The 23,157-nt window shown below is 44.3% G+C and overlaps 1 protein-coding gene across 1 annotated transcript; it reads left to right on the top strand.

The window, feature by feature from the left end:
• Positions 1-803: 803 nt before the first annotated feature.
• On the top strand, positions 804-22,228 carry DZIP1L (DAZ interacting zinc finger protein 1 like). The gene is made up of 10 exons (XM_054595266.1): positions 804-1,369; positions 4,681-4,765; positions 7,452-7,564; positions 8,123-8,272; positions 10,164-10,298; positions 16,101-16,343; positions 19,461-19,491; positions 21,444-21,526; positions 21,660-21,889; positions 22,096-22,228. The coding sequence occupies exons 1-10, from the start codon at positions 869-871 to the stop codon at positions 22,226-22,228; spliced, it is 1,704 nt and encodes a 567-aa protein (XP_054451241.1). The 5' UTR covers positions 804-868.
• The last annotated feature ends 929 nt before the right edge of the window (positions 22,229-23,157 follow it).

Raw genomic sequence — 23,157 nt, 5'->3', positions numbered from 1 at the left:
TGTCTACCAAGAAAGTGGAGATTAGAATCTGAGTCTTTGACAAAAAAAATGAGCTCTTTTCACTGAACCATTAAGTTAGAGAAAAAAAGGCCATCATGGATTGAGCACAGTCTGAGTGCAGAGACATGGCCACTGTCTTAAGCACCCCCTCCCCCACCCCAGCAGTGGTAGACATCATTTCACTTACATCCCTCTAGAGAGAACATAAGCACATGATCACACCTTACAGCCAGGGAAACTGGGAAACATCACCTAGTCCTGTCCACTATGATCTTGTAATTAGAGGAGAAGTGGGGCAGGGGATGGGGGCAGGGAATGTGGTAGACATTAGGTGATTCTGCCACCCATAGCAAATTGTAGGGCTTTATCCTGGGTCAGTGTAGGGTTGCATAAGACCAACTTATGCAACTGACAGTTTTTCCCCCAAAAGACCTCTGGCAGTGGACTGGCGCATGGGGGAATCCCTGAGGACCTACTAGGTGCCAGGGACAATGCAGGGTGCTTCACCTGCTTCATTCCTAACCACAAACCTGCAAAGTGAGCCCCATAAGCCTCAATATACTTAGAAGGCTTAAAGATGCTGAGGGACTTGCCCAGGGCTGAGGACCTGACCGCAGAGCAGAGTGACTGTAAAATCCATGGCTCAGGTCGTGCCTGTGCAGAGCATGCATACTGCAGCTGTTGTTCAGATCCTTTACCTCACCTCACTTAGGCTCTTGATGGCACTTGGGCCTTGTACATGCAGCCCAAGCACTTTGCCTAACTTGGACTGTCTTCTCGTTTTTCAGGTCCTACCTCAGTTTCTTTACTGGCTGCAGTGGCCTTGGTGGCACCCTCCCTAGGTGGTCAGCTCAGGGCTTCCCTGACCATGCAGTTTCTTGCTATCACTGCTCAAACTACCTATTGTCCCATCTTTGGGACCTACACAGTCCCTCCCTTCAAGTTCCAGCCTCGCAATAGGAACATGGACTGGAGGCGCATGAGTGTCCTGGATGTGGACCGTGTGGCACGGGAGCTGGATGTGACCACCCTGCAGGAGAACCTCACTGACATCACCTTCTGCACCTTGGACCAGGAGCGATGCAGCCACTGTTGGGAGCCTTTGGACCAGGCACTGCTCAATGTGCTGCGCCTAGCGCAGCTCATCATCGAGTACCTGCTGCACTGCCAGAACTGCCTGACTACCAGAATTTCCCAGCTGGAGGTGCGCCTGCAAGCCAGCCTGAGCCAGCAGGAGCGTGGTCAGCAGGAGCTGGGCTGCCAGGCCGAAGAGCTCAGGGGTGTGCGAGAGGAAAGCCACCGGCGTCGCAAGATGATCAAAGACTTGCAGCAGCTGCTCCAACGGTCAGGTGGCCAGAGCTACTATATGGTGAGGAATATCAATAGGGCAAGGAGAGTGGGAGGTCTGGGTGCCCAGCCACAGGGCCACTGGGCAACACCATCCCTTGGGCCCAGACTCTGCTATGGGCCGTAGTCATTGGTCAGGGGCAGATTTTAGAGATGCTGCTCATGGCCAAAGAGCCTGAGTGTCTGATTTGGTTCTATCTACTGTGTGTGTGTGTGTGTGTGTGTGTGTGTGTGTGTGTGTGTAGATTATACAGGTGTGGCAGATGTGTATATGAAGGATGTGTGTGCATAGAGTATATGTTTATGGAGAGGCTGTGTGTAAAGAATGTTTAAAAGTATGGAGGGTATGTGTGTTTGCTTATGGAAGGTGTAAATATGTGTGTCTAATGCGTGTGTGTGTGAATGGAGGGTACATTTGTGTATGGTATGTGTGTGTGGTGTGTGGTGTGTAATGTGTGCTTGTGAGTATGTGGAAGTGTGCTTATAAAGATATATTTATGGTGTGTATGAAAAAGTAAAGGTGTATATATGTCTAAGGGTATGTGTATTTGTGGAGGGTGTGAGTATATATATATATATATATATATGTGTGTATGCATGAGGGCTTTGTCTCTGTGTGTAGAAAGTGCTGTATGTAAGAAGTGCATGTGTGTATGTGTGTGTGTGTGTGTTTGTGTGTGTGTGTGTGAGATCAATGTGTGTCAGGGGACTGGTAGAGTCAGTTCCATTCTAGAAAAGGATCTCCAGTATTTAACCAAGTAACAGTTCATTAGCCAGAGTATTTTGTGTGTATTTTCATGGAAAGTGTGATTTGAGGACTGTTACCCTGTAATAAATTGTCATGTTGGCCTGGCTGGGTGCCAGGCACTGAGGAAATAATCACAGGTCATGCTGGTTCAGGTTTTCAAGGACTTCATAGTTTGAGGGTAGGTGGGGAAGAAGGAATCATTTCAATAGAATGCTAATGATATAATTAATGTATTTTTAATTATGATATAAGAGTCAGAACCCTTTCAATAGTAAGTGACAAAAAAAAAATCTAACCTGGGTTAGGCCAATAAGGAATTTATTGGTTGATTTAACTGAAAAATCCAGGGTTATTGTGGCATCAAAGTGTGGCTTTGCCCCAGGAACAAGAGGGCACCAGAATCTAGTTTCTTTCCCTGAATCTCTTGGCAATTCTTCTTCAGTGTGGATTCCATTCTGAGAAAGATCCTGTCCCTGTGGTAGCAGGTTGGGCCGCAGTAATGCCAGCTTCTTATTTTTCGAGATTTAAGGCTGGCATGACAGAGGGCCAACACTGGTCCCAGCACCCCAGCTAGTATTTCACTGACTCCTGTGTTTCAACCAGTCTCCGGGCCCTGGGAATGCAGAGCTCTGATTGGCTTTGATGTAGGTCACATGTTTCATGGAGCTGGGGTGGACTGAAGCCCATGGCTTGAGAGTAAGCGAAGGGTTGCTCCCCAGAAGAAAGCTGGGTGCTGTTATCAGAGGAAGAGTGTATGGCTACTGTACTGCCAGAAATAACAGATGTCTTTGTAGGTGGAAAAAGGGTTAAGATAAATGGCTGAGGAGCTGTGGACACACAGAGTAAGAAGAGGAAGAGTCTTCCTGAGGTGGTGCTTAAACAAGCCTTGACTGCTGAGCACAATTTTATAAAGGAATGTTATGGGCAGAGGCAGCCAAGGTGACGGTGTGAGAAGTGCGCTCAGGGTAATGGCTTTGGGCTGCCCGAGGTGGGGTTTGGGCAGGAGACTGGTGGGAGGTGTGGCAGGAGAGGATAGTAGAGCCAGGTCACTGTGGCCTTGGACATTGTGGAAGAGTGTGGATTTTAGTCCGAAGGCAGTGACGGCTGTCCAGCTTCAGGGGCCTGATTGTTGAGTGTGCTGCTTGAGGTGGGAATGGGGAAGCAGGGAAGGGTGGGATGAGTGGAAGGACTTGTAATTTGGAATAAGATGTTTTATAAAATAGTCCCCATCCACCCACCTCATATTCCTTCTGACAACTAGGAACTCATTTGTGTGATTTTAGAATTCCAGAGTGGGCAACGTCTGTCAATCCAGGTTGTGTGTGTCGGTTTAAGCTTGACCGTGGGTGACAGAAAACCTCATATTGTAGTTGAGATGCATCCGATCTAAGTTTATTTTTCCCTCTTATGAACACAGTCTAGAGGTTAGTGTTCTGGGGCTGGTACGTAGTGCCACAACCATCGCGGACCCAGTTCTTTATGTGTTTCTCTGCCAGCCTCATCATGTGACTTCTGCCTTGTGGTCCAAGATGGCTGCCTAAATTCCACTCTCAAGTCCACATTCAATTCAGTAGGAGGAGATGGGGGAAGAATGCCATGTCTCTTTCTTTAATAACGCTTCCCAGAAGTTGCATATACCACTTCTGCTTCCATGTTATTGAACAAGGTTTAATCCCATGGCCACACCTGGTTGCAAGGAAGGACAGTGTTTACTCTCATTGGCCTTATGATCAGTTAAAAATCAAGGCTTCTGTTGCTAAGGAAAAAGGAAAGTGGGTATTAGGAGACAACTGGCCATTTTTGTTGTATTTGCCTTTGTGTAAAGGCTGCAAATAATCTTTCCCATTACTCTATTGACTGGTAATGACAGCCTGCAAAGCAGTGTCAGAAGAATTTTGAAGCTTTACAGTGAAAGGATGATATGGTAGATTGGCAGGGTCTGAAATACTTGGGGAAAATGAGGTAGAATTAGATATGCTATTATTAACTGTCCTTGCTCTGGTGGTTATCAACCCTAGGGTGGGACCTGGACATTGGTATCTTTTAAAAACTTCATATTATGGAAAATCTCAAACATATACAATAATAGAGATAGTAATAGAACGAACCTTCATCTGCATATTCCCAGCCCAATAGTTAGCAACTCATGGCCAATGTTGTTGCATTTATTCCCCTACCCACTTTCCCCCACCCCTTGTTCACATGTTTTTGGAGAATATTTTGGAGAATATTAGTCACATGATTTTACCTGTAAATATTTCAGTATATATCTCTAAAAGGCAAGGATCCCCACTTCTAAACAAAAACACAATATTATCATCACACCATAAAAAACCAACAAAAATTTCTTAGTATCATCAAATACCTAGTCAGTGTTTACAGTTTCCCAGGATACTGGTAGAGGTTTAAAGCTCAGTATATATATTTGGGGGGTTGACATCATTGCCTTACTCAGTAAATGAATTTTCTTGTGTGTCTGAAGCAGCCCAGGAATCCCAGGGTAATGGGAGTTTTGATATAGGGAGAATCCCAGGCTGACTCAGGTGACTTAATCCTGCACTTCCCACTACTTCCTCTCTGCTCAGTGCCATCTGTGTGAGAAGACATTCATGAGTGCCTCCTTTCTCTGGAACCACCTTCAACGCAAGCATGAGAGCGAGGCGAAAGATGGTGAGTCTAAGTGGCATTTCTGGGACCATGGAAGGACCTTGATTGGAATTCAGTGGATGCAGGGCACACACATCAACTAAACTACCCTTGGAACTGCATCATGCATTGGAAGATGGGATGATCCCACCATCCACCATGGAGATCCTACTTGGGGCTGGGAGGGTTTCTGACTGTGTGTGTAGAGAAAAAGAGCAGGGAGTCACACAGGTAGGTTCCAGTCTCAGTTTTGTCCCTTCCAATTATGTGACCATGGCCAATGCTTCCCCCTCTGAGTCTCAGTGGTTTTCACTATGGATGGGGCTGTTAGACAATGCATTTGAAGGGTCCTTCCCTCCTAGCTTGTTGTGAATCTGCTGTTCTCTGATGCTAACTTTGAATGAGCTTAAACGGGGTTAATGAGCAGTCAGACCAGTTCTTTGACTTTATTATGTGCCTAATCTTATTTTGACATAATCACTTTAATTTTACCATTTCTATTTCCAAAACAAGTAACAGAACTGTATGTTTTCCCCATGGAGAGGTTTCCATGCTTTGCATTAATTTTGTTTTTGGTTTAATAAAAATAGCTATTAAAACATAAAATATAGACATCAAAATATAAATATAAAAACCCCAAAATAAAACTTTTTCTTATTTTCCCTCATTTTAATTTCCTTTTCAAAGAATAGACTTAGAGTTTTAAAACAGCACCATTTACCTGGTGACTATGCATTTGTTATGTATGTAATTCTTCTTGGTTCTGAATTGGAAGCTGCTAAAGGAAAACAGATTTTCCACTTCTTAAATATTTTTTTTCCTATAAAAAGACATTTCTTTAGAGAATATTTGTACACTCATCTTTATAGCAGCATTATTTACAGTAGCTAAGATGTGGAAGCAAGCCAAATGACCATTGAAAGATGAATGGATCAGCGAAATGTGGTGTATGTAAACACTGAAATATTATTCAGCCTTAAAAAGAAAGGAAATTCTGAAATACACTGCAACATGGATGAATCTTGAGGACATTACGCTAAGTGAAACAAACCAGTCACAAAAGGGCAAATAATGTAATGATTTTAATTTTATGAAGTACCCAGTGTAATCAAATTCATAGAAACAAAGTAGTATGGTGGTTGTCAGAGGCTGGGGGAAGGGGAATGAGAAATTATTGTTAAATCTTTATAGATTTCTTTTTTATAAGAGGAAAAGAGCGATGGGGATGGCTGGTGGTGATGGTTGCACAACATTATGAAAGTATCTAATACCACTGAACTGTACACCTAAAAATGGTTTAGAATGGTAAATTTTATGTTACATGTGTTTTACCACAAGCAGAAAATTGAACAAAATGCCACAGATACCAAATATTTAAATACATGACAGTGGAAAACAAAAAATAATAATCATGGACAAATACCTGCAGTTAATATTTTGGTATATTCTCTGTTATTATTTTTCTGTCTACATATATAATTATACAGTATGCAGTATTGACTATTGCTTATTTTCAGTTAAGAATATATCACATTTTCCAGTGTCATTAAATCGTCTTTTAAACACGATTTTTAATGGCTGAAGAGTATCTCATCAAATGGCTATCATAGTTTATTTCACAATTGAATTATTTCATAATTTATATGGGTTACTCAAAAATTTCCCTGTTATAAATCACATGATAATTAAAATTCTTATATGTGAATCTTTGTGCATATTCCTTATCATTTCCCTAATGTAAAGTGCTGTAAGGAGAGGGAAAATATGTTCCTAAGGCAACTTTGCTATATTAATGTTCATGACCTTTTTCTTGGTTTCTCAGCTCCCCCATTCTACACTCAGCTCAAATCACTTGTTAACCCAGATCAATTCATAGTGCATCTAAAAATTGCTTGTTTCTAAAAAGTCCAATCTAAGAAAAGTCACATCTCTCTCCAAAGAAAGGTTTAGAGTTTTAATAACTGTGTCATCTACTGAATAATTACTAAATGTACTTTAAAAAGTAACAAATGTACAATTGGTGTCTTTTTCATTAACCTTTAACCCCTACTGCTTTATCAGTATGCAGTTTAGGTAGAATGTTATTTTACAATTCATTCTGAGTCTCTTTTGTAACTTAAAAAATTTCAAGTACACACTTAAACCAACCTTAGCTAAATTGTTCATACATAATGCATGGTGCCTTTCTTTCACTTGAAATTTAGAACTCTATGTTTAAATTATTGAAAAAAATGAATTTAAAACTACAATTATTTTTATTACTTTAAATTCCTCTCTGATTGCTGTCAGGAAACATGGATATATTCTTTCCGTTAATAATCAATGTGTACATGCTATTTGGTATTCTGCTTCTGTTACTCTAGTAATTTTGCATTCACATTTCTCTGGGCCAGTACTGTCAAAAAAATTATTTTTACAATGATAGTTCACATTTATTGAGCATCATGACAGGTACTACGCTAAGCACTTTGCATGATCACATTTCATCCTCACAACAACTCTCTGAGTTAGATGCTATTATTATGTCCATTTTCCAGTTTGGGGAAACTGAGGGTCAGAGAGGTTAAGTCATTCGCCAAGGTCAATGTACCATGTAAATGGCAAACCTGGCCTCTGACTGAGGTGTGTGATTGATGACATAGGTGAGGGACCACGCTCCACTGACTTTTTCACCTAAACTGGTCATCCTCTGTTTGCATGGACCCCACAGAAAAAAAGAAGCCAGAACAGTCTATGGAGGAGGTGGTAAAAGACCTGCGGGCCCAGCTTACATCAACTCAGGAGGAGCTGGCAGCCCTCCTGGAGAAGCAGCAGCAGCTGCAGGTGAGCATGGAGAAGAGACATCAGGAGACTCGGTCAGGGACCACCCCGGAGACCCAGGAAGCACATGGACCCCACAGGGCCAAAATTCTGGCTGTTTTCTTGGGGCTGGGAGTCAGAGGCATCTTCCCTGTGTGGCAAGTGCTTTTAGGTGGTCTGGAAAGGAAAATTCAATTATTTTGCCAGACCTGTCTGGCCAAAAGTAGAGCAGGGAGTGTGTTTCCTGCTTTATTCAGCACCCTTGGAAGGTATTTGAACCTGAATTTCAACTTCTTACACTGTAGTCTTGGCTTTTTGAGGACGAGGCGTGGGTCTTGTTCTAAAAGTTCCAGAATCCAGCCTCTGGAAAGACAGAGACAACATAATCTCTATCCTCAAGGGATTTGAAAGTTCACACAAAATTTGGCCCACTAAGTCCAAGCAATGGGGACTGTGGGGTAAATGTTCTTTGGGTCTCCATTGTGACTTGCATGACAAGGGGCCCTCACATTTTCTCAGTAAATATTTGCTGAATTATAAATGCTGAATTGATTGTTCTATTGTTCTTGCTTTTTTTTGTAGGAAGAAAAGACCACCTGCAAAAGGGGAAAGGATGTTAAAACAATGTTTGAGGAGTGGAAAGAAAAACTATCTGAGGAAATAGACCAACAAAAAAAACTGTTTTGGGATGAGTTGAAAAGTTCTATCTACAATAACTCTGCATTAGAAGAGGTACCCAGTGTAAAAGACTTTTCAAATTTATTTTGTTGAAAATCTGCTTCTCTGTTCTCAAAATTCATTCACTTGGTTTGTATTGGTTTTATTTCCTCTGCCACTGTGGGGCTAACGCACACTGAGGCTGGGTACCAGCGGCCAGGGCCTGGGGTGGCATCTCTGCTCTGTCCCATGCTGGCTGTGTGACATCAGGCAAGCTCCTTAACCTTCCTGTGCCGTGGTTTATTTTCTGTAAGATGGGTTGCTGAGAGGGTTAAATTAGCACACAGCACTTGGCATTATCTGATATATAGTAAGAACTTCCTAGGTATTATTCTCATTTTTGCAAAGGGCTTTCATCACTGGATAAGAAATGAGGCAAAATTTAAATGAATGTATTTTTCTTCCGACAAATATTTGCTGAGTGCTGGCTACCTGATAGGACAACTGAGGGATCTGTGGAGGTCACACCTACTAGCTAAAATTTGTTGACTATATTTACTGTTTTCCAGCTCCTGTGCAGAGCACTTTATATACATTAACTTTTAACCCTCACAACTATCAAACACCTTAACATTCTCCAAGTAGGTACCTCATGAGTTTATTAATTTCTTTTTTAAAGTTATTTTTAAAGCTATTGACATTCCTCCTTTGCAGGTGAAGACAGTGAGGCCACAATAACTTGCCCAAGGTCACACAGCTACTAAGATACGGAGCTGTGCTGGGGTTTGAACCTAGCTCTTTAAACTTCAAAGTTCCTGCTTTTCTAATGGATATATTATCAGGTTTATTCAGGAAAACTTTATTAAAATTATCTCTGGACTGTATCTTGGCATATAAACCTGTATGACTAAAACTATGTCAGAAGATAAGTTTTAAGGAGAAATACCTTCCGAATGTATTTAGCTCCTATGGGTCCCCCTACATTAGGACAATCTAGTAACAACATTAAGGACAATCTAGTAACAACATTAAGGACAATCTAGTTTTTGAAAATGAACTAATAGTGATTCTCATAATCCTTCCACATTTTGCCTAAAAAGGCCACTCTTCTAGCAGGGGATTGTCATGGGCTATGCCTGGAATCTTGGGGGATCCATCGTCTCACTCTGAGATGGAAAGTGGAGGATGGAAGGCGGTGGGGTCGAAATGAGAGCTGCGTGCGTGCGTGCGTGCGTGTGTGTGTGTGGGTTTACTATAGTGACCCGAATGTTTCCCCAGTGGGGTCAGGGATGGTGTGTGGAAAACAAGATGCTGCTTCACCATGTGGACCTCATGCGTCCAACCCGTGCTTCTCACCACTCATTCCCCAGCTCATCTAAAACTTTCCTGACTCTGACACTTCCCCTGACACGGTGCTGGCTGACCAGACATTCGATAGATAGGTATTAATTTGACTTTGAAGTTGCTCAGAAACCGTTTCATCAAAGGTCAAAGGGTTACTTTCAGTTAGGAAATTCTGAGTTTTGGTAAATTAGAACATAATTTTTGGATCTGTAGTATTCTTCGTACCTGAATCACATTCTCCTGAATTTTATTTTTATTAAAGTATAGGAGCCAAAATGGATACAAAATTCTGTGTAGTTGGATAACAATTTTGTTAATATATTTTTTAAATTCTGAGGGATAAAAAACAGGTAAGATTCCATGTGGAGTGATTGTGAACAACACTGTAAGACTGTCCATTTTCTGCTGTTCTTTGGGAACTTGCCTCTCTGGGGCAAGACCTGAGCTCGCGGAAGCACACTAGAGAAGGAGAACCCGGACTAGTGTGAATGTTCACAGGTGTGCAGATAGCGAATGAAGACTGGACGGGGTTTCTGGTTGAGCCCATCTGACGCTGCTCAAGATGTAAAAGACAAAACCAAGACTAGATCTTCGTCTAAACAATATGCCCTGGCCTTTTCAGAAACCAACAGCCCTGCAGTCCCAGAGTGCGGTGGGCTCTGCCCTTAGGTCTCCTCAGGATGGGGAGTGCAGGGACCAGCTCAGGCAGACGGAGGAGCTCCGGGCCCTGGCAGTTCTCAAGAAGATGAAAATTCAGGTGAGCAGATCCTCCGTGCCTTCTTCCCAAAGCCAGCCAATGGCCGTGTTGTTTTCTAACAAAGTTTCTCTTATTTGTTCTACAGTTTTAGGAAAGTTGAAAGGCATCGAAGTTCTGTATTTTCAGACTGTCTGCCAATACAAGAAAGCATAGAATAGGGTTCTTGGGGATGCTTGGTTGAGACTGGTGATAAGTGTGTGTACAATATCAGATTTGCCTGGGATCTTTTTAAAAATACACACAGCTGTGTCTCTTATTGAACAATCTTGCCTCATTTTGACTCCAACCCAATCGAAGACAACTCTTAGAAATGTAACAAGCTGCTGGATTTGAAAATATTTGTGATGGATATAGTGGTGTGGTGGTATTTCACACCTGGCTCTATGGCACTAGAAAATCTTTGATTTGTAGCATTTGCAATTTTTTGTGATGTAAATATTTTCACCATGGCCAATTGCATGCTACCAATGTAAGGTCAACAAATACGGAATTGGGCCCTGACTGGTGTGGCTCAGTTGGTTGGGTGCCAGCCTGCAAAGTGAAAGGTTGCTGGTTCAATCCCTGGTCAGGGCACAGGCCTGGGCTGTCAGTTCGGTCCCCATTGGAGCGTGTGCAAGAGGCAACCCATCGCTGTTTCTCTTTCTTTGATGTTTTTCTCCTTTTCTTTCTACTTCTCTTCCCTTCTCTCTAAAAATAAATAAAATCTTTTAAAAACAAACAATTATATAATTGAGAAGACTGAGTCTAATCTGCTCTTCTGAGCTAGTTGGAGGTGGCTCTGGTCACCACCAGATGAGTCTTATAATAGTCCAATTATGTATGGTTTGTATCACTGATAATTACTTCCATGTCAAGGAAGGGCAATTGACAGTCCATAATCCTGCTGTGTTTCTGTTTCTGCTCTGCAAGGTTGTTAAGAAAGAGCTTCATGCTTAATAGTCAGCAGTAAAGTGTTTCCACTGCTTGATGTTTCACAAGTTTTCCAGTGAAAAAAGCCATTGTTTTTCTGAGAACTCTGTTTCTATTTGCCTATTTTTCTATTGATTTCCTTACTCATCAGAGAGTTTGTATAAGGCATGGAAATTACCCTAAACTGCCCTGCCTGGTACCTCCTGCTTCCCTCCAGCAATTATCTCTCACTTAGTTCATGTCCATGGGTAATGTGTGTAAGTTCTTTGGCTTCTCCATTTCCTATATTATTCTTAACTCCCCCTGTCTATTTTGTACCTGCCAATTCTTCTTCTTTTTTAAAAAAATGACTCTTTTTATTTAAAGAATATCAATGTATTATAATTCCAATTGTAGTTTTTAGGGTGTTACACATGTTTCTTAGTAGTGTTTTTAAATTAAATCTTTTCTTATTGTTACTCTATTACAGTTGTCCCAATTTTCCCCCTTTGCCCTCCCCTGCCCATCCCGACCCACTCCCACCCCTTGCTCCCACAGTCACTTCCCACACTGTTGTCCATGTCTGTGGGTCATTCATACATGTTCTTTGTCTAGTTCCTTCCCCTCCTTTCCACCATTATCCCCTTTCCCTCCTCTCTGGTCACTTTCAGTCTGTTCCATGTTTCCGTGCCTGTGGTTCTATTTTGTTCATTAGTTTATTTTGTTCATTAGATTCCTCTGACAGGTGAGATCATATGGTATTTGTCATTCACTAACTGGCTTCTTAATCCCGGCACCTTTCCCCCCATTCTTCCCCTTCTGCCTCCCAGCTGATAACCCTCCAAATGATCTCCATATCTATGATTCTGTTCCTGTTCTGGTTGTTTGTTTAGTTTTTTTTTTCTTCAGATTCAGTTGTTGATAATTGTGAATTTGCCGCCATTTTAATGTTCATAGTTTTGATCTTCTTCTTTTTATTAGGTGAGTCCCTTTAACATTTCATGTAATAATGGCTTGGTGGTGATGAACTTTACCTTTACCTTGTCTGGGAAACACTCTCTCTGCCTTTCCATTATAAATGATAGCTTTACCAGATAGAGTAATCTAGGTTGTAGGTCCTTGCTTTTCATCATTTTGAATATTTCTTGCCAGTCCCTTCTTGTCTGAAAAGTTTCTTTTGAGAAATCAGCTGATTATCTTATGGGAACTCCTTTGTGGGTAACTCTCTACTTTTCTCTTGCTGCTTTTAAGATTCCCTCTTTATCTTTAACCTTTGGCATTTTAATGATGATGTAACTTCATGTGGTCCTCTTTGGGTCCAACTTCTTTGGGACTTTCTGTGTTTCCTGGACTTGTATATCTATTTCATTTGCCAAATTAGGGTAGCTTTCTTTCATTATTTTTTCAAATAAGTTTTCAGTTTCTTGCTCTTCCTCTTCTTCTTCTGGCATCTCAATGATTCGGATGTTGGTATGTTTGGAGATGTCCTAGAGGGTCGTTATATTATCCTTGTTTTTAAAATTTTTTTCCTTCTTGCTGTTCTGGTTGAAATCTTATTTCTTCCTTATGTTCCAAATTATTGATTTGAATCCCAGCTTCCTCCCTTCCACTGATGGTTCCCTGCAGGTTTTCAAAAAATTTCACTAGTGTAACCTACATTTCTTCCTTTATGTTGTTGCCATACTCAGTGAGCTCTTTGAGTATCCTGATCACCAGTGTTTTGAACTCTGCATCTGACAGGTTGGTTATCTCCATTTCATTTAGTTCTTTTTCTGGGGTTTTGTTCTTTCCTTTCATTTGGGTCCTATTCCTTTGTCTCCTCAGTTTGGCAGCCTTTCTCTGTTTGTTTCTGTGTATTAGGTAGAGCTGCTTTGATCCCCTGTCTTAGTAAAGTGGCCTATTGTAGGAAAGCTGCTGGTAGCTTGTGTGGGGCGGAGCCTTAAGTGATTGCCAGTGCAGGACAGTCCACTTCACTGCTTTGTGGCTCTGTGTCGGGGGAGGGCTCCAAAAGAGTCATAAAAAGAATGAAATCTTTCCATTTGAGACAACATGGATAAACCTAGAGGAAATTATGCTAAGTGAAATAAGGAGACAATGACAAATATCATATGATTTCACTTGTATGTGAAATCTAAAAAACAAAATAAATGAACAAACAAAACAAAAACATACTCATAGATAAAGAACAAATTGATGGTTGCCAGATTGAAGGGGGGTTGGCAGGATCAGTGACAAAGGTGAAGGGGTTGAGAAGTGCAAATTGTCAGTTATAAAAGCAGTCACAGGGATGTAAAGTACAGCATAGGAAATACAGTAAAAAATATTGTAAAATCTATGTATGGTGTCAAATGGGTTCTAGACTTATTAGGGTAATGACTTTGTAAGGTATAAGAATGTGTAATCACTATGTTGTACGTACACTGAAACTAATATAATAGTGTATGGCAACTGAAATTGAAAAAATAAAAAATAATTATTGATAGATAAGTATTTACTGTTGCTATTTTGTTGTTTTCAGACTTTTTTCCCCCCTGAAGTTTCTTTGTTATTTTCTTTCTCTCTTGCTGTCTTCATTTGTGATTGGATGCTTTTTCCCCTAGTAGTATGTCTGATTCCTTTCTCTTTTTATCATTTTTTGTACCTGCTATTGGTGTTTTTTTGTATGAGGCTTTACATAAAACATTTTATAGTTACAGCAGCGTGGTTTAAGCCGATAACAACTTAACTTCAACTGCATCCAAATACTCTACCCTGTTACCTTCTCTGCTCCTGCACCTCCTGGTGTCCACGAGCCAGGCCACAGCACCTGTGGCTGGTTGCTAAGAGCTGTGTGTCAGTACCACACACCTATTTCAGCCGTGCCAATGTCCTCCATTCTGGGGCTGGTGAGACAGAAGCGGGCTTCCTGGGCAGCATCCCTCAAGGCTGGGGCAGTTGTGGGATGCTTTTGATCTTGTGGGAAATTTTGGAGCTTGGGGGAGTCTCTCTTGGCACTGAGCTGTGCTGCCTTGTGGGAGGGGTGATGCAGTGATGTAAAACTGTTCTCCTCATCAATGAATCTATTCTCTGATTTCTTGGTCCATCGAGGCACTGGAACCTGTCAGTTGGATTCCCTGGTTCCCATAAAGTTCATCTCATCTGGGGGTGGTTTGAGAGCTGAACCTGCTGTTCTACCATCTTGCTGACAGTCACTTGCATTTTTATGTTTAAATCTTTGACCCACTTAGACTTTATTTTGGTTTAAGATATGAAATAAGGATACAAGTTCATAGTGTTTTTTTTTTTTTTTCAGGCACTTAGCTACTTGTGTGAACACTATTAGTTGACAATCCACCCTGCCCCAGACTAAGATTTCATGTTTTCCCCCTTGTCTGAACTTCCTATTCTTTTCACTGTTCTGTCTTTTTAATCACGAGCCAGTACTTTTTAATTCCTGTAGTTTTATTTCCTGTATTTATTTTTAGAGAGAGGGGAAGGGAATGAGAGGGAGAGAAACATCAGTGTGTGACTGCCTCTTGCGTGTCCCCCACTGGGGACCTGGTCCACAACCCAGGCATGTGCCCGGACGGAGAATAGAACCAGGGACCTTTTGGTTCATAGGCTGGAACTCAATCCACTGAGCCACACCAGCCAGGGCAGTTTTATAATATATTTTAATATGTGAAGGGGCTGTAATTTTTTTTTCAGGATAGAGAATGGAAAAGGATGTTTCATGAATTGGAAAAGCAGCTGGCAGCCAATAACAGAGAGGTAGTTCTCATTGGGTGGTTGGTGGGGGGCGGGGGGAGGGGATTGGATCTTGGTTCCCATGATTTCCTCCCAGTACACCACTTCACCTCCCAACTTAAACTGGTTGGAAAGTATTTTGTTGCTGATATTGTTCCTGGCTACTGACTCTCATCAATACATGGAAGGGTCAGCTGCCCAGGAACAGCAGACTCCAGGTCTTCTTTTCCAAACCACCACATCCTTTACTCTGTGGTCCCCTGGGCAGTGACCCCGTGAGGCCAGCCAAGGAGGTTTTTGCCATAAACCTCTGATGAATTGCCTGGGCATTTTGTGTTCAGGCCCTCCTTTGAAATCCCACCCAGGAGAGAACCAGGTGGCTGCGGACCTCAGTAATAGTTGAGGGGTAACCCCAAAGGAAGGGCTCAGGTACTGGAGTCAGTGAACAGAAAGCAGCAGCCTTCAGGGCAGAGAAAACAGCTTCTATAAAAACATCCCTGAGGCAAGTTGAAGAAGAGACCCATTTACAACAGCTTCAGGTTCTGCCTACCGAGGGCTCAGAATGTCAAAGTGCATGAATCAGAGTGCGGCACATAGTAGCCACCCCATTCCAGTAATCCCATCTGATGAATTTATTTCATTTGAAACACTTTAAAATGGAAAATACATTCAAATTTATTCCTCAAGCAGGAGAAATATTAAGGTACACTAAGTCTCCCTTCCACCCCGCCTTTACTTACCTGTCCCCTATACCCACCGTCCATAGGTGACCACTTGCGTTGTTTTCTTGCATACACTTCCAGAGCTTTATGCAAATATAAGTAAACAGTCTCATTTTCTCTCTGCTCTTACACCAGAGGCAGCATGTTACCACACTTTTTTCACCTTTTGTTTTCACCTAAAAACATCCATTTGATGATTTTTGAATGACCCCCAGTTCCCTGACTGCCTTTCGGTGGGTGGCCACACCTGACAGAGAGCCCCTGTGCCCTGATCTTTGCAGCTTGCATTCAATTGTCCCTTCTCCTCAGGCACAGCCTGAAAATGTTCCCAAACTGGAAGGTAGTTAGTCTGGTTAGAAACCACCTGCCCAGGCCAGGAAACCCTCTACCTGCTCTCGGTGGAACCCCAACCAGCGTTTACCTAGAAATGCTGACAATGACTGACTAACCATCCTATGCCCACCAGCTACAGGAAGAGAATAAGAAGCTGCAGAGGCAAAATGAGAAGCTGCAGACGGAAAATAAGAAGCTGCAGAAGGAAAGTAAGAAGCTACAGAAGGCAAGTAAGAAGCTACAGAAGGAGAATGAGAAGCTGCATGACGTCCTTTGTCAACTACATGTAACGGCTTCCCAATCCCAGCAGCACATTATGTCCCTCAGCACCCAGATGCAACAACAAGCCAGGATCATTACCTCACAGACGGAGATGGTAGGTCTGTCCCTCCACCCAACCAGCCTCTGTTGCCCTTAGGCCTCCTCTCCGCAAGAGTCTCCTTAGATCCTTTTGGATTTGCTGCTATTTGTCTAATTAGTTGGGTTCTTTAAGGGGAGAGAAATCCTCAGACTTCAGGGGCACAAAGTGATGAGGATTCAGTCTGCCTCCCTTCAGGATGAAGATGTGCCTATTGCCCTTAAGGACTGTGGGCAGATGGGTTCACACAAATACCAGAGACCATATTAAATGCCAGCGCCTGCTTGATACTTGGCTTATCGCTTCATTTAAGCCTCACGACTGCCCTTCAAGGTAAACATACTTTCTCATTGTTATTTGACCCATAACCAAAGAGGCTGGAAAAGTCAAGTATCTCACAGGAGCCCACACAGGCCACTCTGTAGTTACAGGGGGGAGATTCAACCCAAGCCCAGCAGGCGGGCTGCAAAGCTTGTGCTCTTCTCACTGTGTTCTCAGACATAGCTTCTTAACCAGTAGCCTTCTGATAAATTAACAGCCTCTGATGCTGGGGTTGCATAAACTAGTTTGATGAAAAGGCACCCACTAAGCACCTCTCTCCTAGACCTGGCCCTGTCACTTTTTGCCTATTGCCAATAATTCTCTGCCAAGCCCGGTAGAGAAGTGTATCTTTCCCAAGCTGAGCCCCTCCTGTTGCCTCAGGTCCTTGCCCTGGTTCTGAAAACACCCTCCTCACAACTTCCCGGGGCTGAGCACCCACTGCCACTGTCTAGCCTACTCTTTCTGTACTCACAGCTCTTGCTATTGATGCTTTTCTGTTCTCCCAGCCATGCCTCACTCAGTCACATATACCATCCACTCCCCTGCTGTTCTTTTCACTGTCACCCCCCAAAACACTAAGCTCTTCAGTGCTGTGGCTGCTCAGGCCTCAGCCCGGAGGTTTCTTCCTTATTTTACCCAGAACTCTTGTGTGTAAATGTTTCAGTCAGGAACGTATTGGCTAAACAGAATGGAGTAGGGTGCTTTTTTTTTTTTTTATTGTAACACCAAATGAGGTGACTGTTTCTGGCCTTGTTTTAGCAGCACAATTATGCCATTGGAAAAAAAGACTCTGTTTCTCTTTTTACTATCTTCCATACGTTTAGTTTTTGTTGATGTGTTTGGCTCTCATTGTTGCAAGATGGCTGCCATAGCCCCAACTATCACAACCACATTCAATGGAAGAAGTTGGTGAAAAGGTCTTTTTCCAAGACTTCTGCTAATATTTTATTGATAACAGCTATATCTCATACATAGCTATACCTGCAAGGGAGCCTAGGAAATGAATAATTTGTTTTATAGTGTCTAGAATAGATGTAGGTAAAGGAAGAAATAGTTAGATGAATCATTAGCTAGCAGGTAATAAAAGGCAACTCAACTTAAGCAGAAGAGGGAATCTGTCATAAGGGCAGATAAGATGTCCCCCAGAACTCAAGGTAGAAGAGCAGCTGAGTGTGGGAATAAACTAGAACCAGGCACATGAATATGGTCAGGAGTTGTCCTCTGCTGTGTGTCTTGTTCCTTCCTCTATGTCTGCATAGTTTTTATGTTATCCTGAAGATCAGCTTCCATTCCTTACCTATTCCATGTGACAAAACAAACAAGTGAACAAACCAAAAAACCCCAAACCAAAACCAGTTGGCTGCCATCATCTCTTGGCTTTACACATTACCGGTCCAGAATTCTCTGCCCAGACCTGGACAGTCAGCTTTGGCTGTGGTGAGGGGTCACACTGTCACCTGTGTCTGGTCTATCCACATGGAAGTGTAACTGAAAGCAGGTCCAGCTGCCTGTTGCTATGAAAGCCAATACTCAAGAGGCAGGTGCTGATGCACAGTCCATTCCGATAAGGTAACTGATGGCCCAGTGTGCATCACCCTGGTTTAATCATCTTGGCTTCATGTCATCTTGGCTTCATGTCATCCTGGCTCCATGGATGAGTATCAGCAAATCTCCTGGAGCTGGGATGTTTGAAGATTGGAGTCTGTATCTTTTGAACCTAGTTCCTGGGATTTTTATATGAACATGTTCCCTGCTGCCGCCTGTACCCAGCGATCAAGGAGGGCGGCTGCCGCTGCAACTTTTGCGTTTGCCCTTTAAATGTCTTTTTGCATTGCCAGCCACCTGTCTCTGGCAGAGAGTGCCCCTAAGCTTTTTGGGGTTGCGTTTTGTCTGTATTTTCTCGGCTTTAGCTGCTGTAGTTAGGGGTTCTGTTTTGATCAGCCCCGTTCTTCTCGGGGGACGCTACTGGCCGTTTCATGTCCCTCTGGTGCCAGTGCCCGTGGGCACCCAGCCCACCCTCTCGAGCCTCCAGCAATTCTACCCGTTGGGATGTGTGGAGTCGAATCCACTGTCCGCGGCACCAGGCTCCTCTCCCTTGCTCACTGCTTTCGGTGCTATTTTTAGTTGCAATTCCAGTTTGGTTTTGGGAGGAGGTCAGCGTGACTCCCTTTCACTCCTCCGCCATCTTTTCCTCCTTACTTTATATGAACATGTTACTTATCTACAAGCTACATATTAGTCAGAGTTAGCACTTACAGAAACCATATCAAAAGAATTGTGAGGTAGGTTACAATATCCCACCGTTCCAATTTTCCACTGTGACAGGAGGAATAAGAAGCACTTTCTGGAAAGAGGGGTTGAGCAGACAGTTCAGTGACTGTCCACATCATGCCTCCTTGCTCCTAGGGGGCACTCATCTCAGATGCCCACATTGCAGGAGGGCGCCTACCTTGGCCTGCCTGTTTTCTACCCATTGTACCAATAGTACTGACTGTCCCCCTCTGCTTCCTTGGGGCTCCTGACCTTCAAACCATAGTCCCTCTCTGAAGAGGAGGTGTTCTTGCCTCCCCACCAGGGGAAAATAAAGCATGGTGCCTTTCTGGTTGCTGCCATTCTATCTTGGTGTCATCCCTCTCACATACGGACATCTTAAGATGTGTTGGGGGTTTAGACTGGTGAACTGTGAGCTCCTTCCAGTTTCTAATAGATGGTATGGAAATAGTGGCTGTCTCTTTTTCATGGTGCTAGACGGAATCACTGCTTGGAGCAGAGTTCCCTGCTGATTGTAACCTGCTCTGTTCTATATCTTTGCAGACCCAGACCTCATCCCGCAGGAAGGTGAAGGGTAAGTCTGCATGGGGTGGTTTGTAATAATCTCGGCTGTTGTCTTGGCCTTTTCTCTTTCCTGTCCCTCACCAGCCAGTCTATAGGGTGAGGGTGAGGGCATGTGGTGCCAGGCTTTCCAGCTGGACGGGGGAGGGTGCTTCTTGGACAGACAGGGCTCTAGCTGGCATTTGTGCTGAAGGCGTTCCTTGCAATGGCTGGGTTTCTTACCCGGCATTCTCTTCTCTGTAGGGAGATGGAAACATGGGGTAGAGGGAGATTCTTGGGGACAGCGTGTGATGGAGCAGAATCCATGAGCCGGCTCTTTCTAACTCACCTTGCCTGTGGTTTAGACCATCGACCTTTATCTTATTCCTGGTGTATAGCAGGTTGACCCCAAATCTATGTGAATGTGGCCTGTTTGGAGTATTGCTCTCCTTTTTTGGGTAGTCTGGTGTGTGTGTGTGTGTGTGCGTGTGTGTGTGTGTGTGTGTAAGTGAGTGTGTGAGTGTGTAATGGAGTGCAGGCGCTGGCCTCTATAGGCAGGCAGTACCCTACAGGGCGCTGCTCTCTCCTGGAGACCTTACCCCCACCTTAATGAAACTGACCCCTTTTACTGCATCCACTCTGCCTCCCCTGTACTATCCCTGTAGCTACCCTTCTGCCTTTTCTTGCAAACCCACAAGTCTCCTCCCACGCCCTGCCCTGAGGCTAGACATTTCTTTCCCAGCCTTGCAACCAGCTCAGAAAGGCACTATTCCTGTGGTCCCGAACTTCCCAGTGCTGGTGCTCGGAGGAGTGCCATGTGCTTCGCTGAGCACTTCGGGTTCATTGCCTCATTACCTTGTCCCCATGATTTAATGTGGGGTGGGCATGGATATCTTCATTTTCTAGATGAGGAGACTGAGGCTTAGGGAGGGTCAAGGACTGGCCAAGTCGTGCCCAGCTAGTGATGGGTAGGGCTGGACTGGGAACTCTGAACCTTCTGCCTCCAGTGTCTGTCGTTGTGACCACTGCTCCCGCCTGCCTGTCGCTGGTAAAGTAGTGATTACAGGGCTTACTTCTGACTGGTTCTCATACGCTGTCCCACATTTCTCTCTAACCGGGGATGGGGTTCAATGCATTGGAGCCACTAACTCTTCCTTCTCTCAGGGAGCTGTAAGGGTGCGAAGGCTGTGAGCACAGAAGAGGACTCTTCCAAAGAAGGTGGGACCTCATTTTCTTCCCTGGTAACCAAGGCCGAAAACAGATTTGCTGTCCTTTTCATTGTTTCGATGGTCTCTACTTACCTGTACATGGTGTGAAGGGAACCAAAGGCATGGATGCAAGGGCTGCACAGTGAGAAGGAGGTCCCCCTACTCCCAGACTGCAGGGCCCCCCACCCCAAAGCTGTGGATTCAGTGGTGCTGGGGTGCGGTCTGAGAATCTGCATTTCTAACATTCTGCAGTAGCCAGCTGCATTCTGGGTACCATTCTGGGTTACCAGCTGGGGCTGGTGCTCAGGCTCATACTTTGAGAACCACTGCTCTAGAACAGTTGGTTCTCAGGCTTGCCTGTTTCTTAGAAGATCTGGGGAGTGTTTAAAAATAAATATGAAGGCCTGGGTCCCACCCTCAGAGATTCTGATGAAACAACCTTGGGATGGGGCCAGGTGGCTCAGATTTACAGCTGGGGTTGATTAGCACCTTCCAGGGTGACTTTTTGAGGGTTTTCTCATGTGTCCCCAGCACCCAGCACTGGACTGTTCACACTCACGTTACTTGTCAGTCAATGTCCCTTGAGTGACTCAAACAGCAGGTCCAGTTCTAACGGCAGCAGCCCCCACACTGGGCCAAAAGAGCACTTCAGGGGGCTTTCCTGACTCAGCCTGGATGGCCCCTTCATAGCAGTTACCACATTTTATTGCAATTGCTGATTTTGTTATGCTCTGAGTGGGTGTTTCTTAAGCTGTGGTCTGTGGCTCACCTCCACCAGAATCATCCGGCAAGTTAAAATGCGGAGCGCTTCCCCAGACTTACAGAATCCACCGCTCTGGAGAGGAGGTGGAGGTGGGGAATGTATGTGCCTGTTGAACCCCTGTGTTTTGGATGTTTACCACATCCAGACTGGAGGGAGAGCACCTGACTGAGACAGGAAACTTGAAGAGAACGGGAACCTGTCTGTCCCGTACGCCATGTTATCCCCTTAAAGGGAGCCAATTTGCACAGCGATGGGCTGAGGGTATCAGGAGGGGCCAGTTTTAGGCAGCAGCTGGCAGCAGACAGGGCCTGGAATCCGGGACCAGAACAGAATCAGGGAATGAGCTACTGCCAGGACTCAAGTGCCAGACAAAAGTTTGCAGCCCTGAGTCATGCTGCGAGCAGGACTGAGACCAGCTCCTGGAGGTCCAGACTGGAAGGGAGGAAGAATCCTGACTCTGGGTAGGGGTCTGAGGCAGAGGTGCCCAGGAAGAGAAACACCGCAGCTCCTGACCCAGGATGGACACGCAGACTGGGTCAGTGGCCCTGAGATCAGAAGCCGAAGCCCGGGATCCCTGGGGGAGCGAGGGCCAGGCGGGTGCAGTGGGTCTTTGAGGATGGAGGTTTCGGGCACCACGGCTGACCTTGGTGATTGTCTCATGCTACAGAGCCAGAGGAATCCCAAGACGAACCGCCCAAGGTGCTGAAAGCTCAGAGGCAACGAACCGCTTTGCAGAAGATGGCCGGGCAAACCCTGGGGACCACCTCGCGCGAGAGAGGGGGAAGCACGGGGACGAATAGAGTAAGTGCTGGGGCCACTGCCCAGACTCAGGGCGGTTTCACACTGACAAAGGCGCCGGGGTTCTTTGCACTGTAAGCTTCTTCATCTTACGTGTTCCAGCTGGGGTGCCTTTGGTGTCTAGCAATGGCAACCCACGTGGCTTCTCCTCTCACGTCACAGTGGCAGTGGGGTCTCTCTCCTTTGTTTCTTCCAATGGCTGCTTGAGATGCCACCTGTGTGCTGACCTCTCTGTACTGTCTGCTCATTGGTTACTTTCTTCTGGGTCTCTACTTCTGTCCAGGGGAATTTAATTGGCTCAGTCTGGCCTCTGCATGGGTTCCTTGGGCTAAGCGTCCATCACCAGTGGCACACGTGACCACACACACTCAGCAGGTGGCTGTGGGTGAGCCAAGCACTGGAAGTTCTGTCTGGTACAGATTAGGATTTGAATGCTATGGCTTCCTCATGTTCGTTTTTAACCAGAGCATGCATATTATCATTAAAGGCATCAATGAAATCTATTAATATTATTAAAGAAAATCACATCTTGTTATTAGCAAGGACAGGGCATGATGTCATTGAAAATACTATCTGTGTAGTCTGAGATTAGAAGAAAGGTGGGCACCTAGGTTTGCTTCAGTAATGATGCTCTCATCTCTGACCGTCTTCAACTCCTGCTTAATCTAACTTTGGCCCTATGTTCAAGCCTGATTAAAACATTTCCTTCGTGAAACAAGAAGAGATTAGCCAAAGAACACATATGCATATATGCCTAGCTCACAGACACAGGCGACAATGTGGTGAAGGCCAGAGAAGGCTGGGGGATGGGTAGAGGTGGGCAATGTTACGGGAGGGGAGGGAATGGGGTACATCTGTAATGGTGTCAACAATAAAATAATTTTCCTCCTATAAAAAGAATAAAACATTTCTTTCTAACCTTGAGTGAATC

Source organism: Pteronotus mesoamericanus, unplaced genomic scaffold, assembly GCF_021234165.1.
Source record: "Pteronotus mesoamericanus isolate MK-2021 breed Mesoamerican mustached bat unplaced genomic scaffold, CSHL_Meso_final scaffold_54, whole genome shotgun sequence".
NCBI classification, from domain to species: Eukaryota; Metazoa; Chordata; class Mammalia; order Chiroptera; family Mormoopidae; genus Pteronotus; species Pteronotus mesoamericanus.
Note: the sequence above shows the minus strand (reverse complement) of the source record. Positions and strands in the feature narration are given on the sequence as shown.

Bases quoted from the DNA above. Each gene is read 5' to 3' on its own strand.
- DZIP1L (XM_054595266.1), top strand. From the start codon at position 869: ATGCAGTTTCTTGCTATCACTGCTCAAACTACCTATTGTCCCATCTTT. The intron at 7,565-8,122 runs GTGAGCATGGAG...TTTTTTTTGTAG, and splicing joins AGAAGCAGCAGCAGCTGCAG to GAAGAAAAGACCACCTGCAA. The intron at 8,273-10,163 runs GTACCCAGTGTA...TGGCCTTTTCAG, and splicing joins ATAACTCTGCATTAGAAGAG to AAACCAACAGCCCTGCAGTC.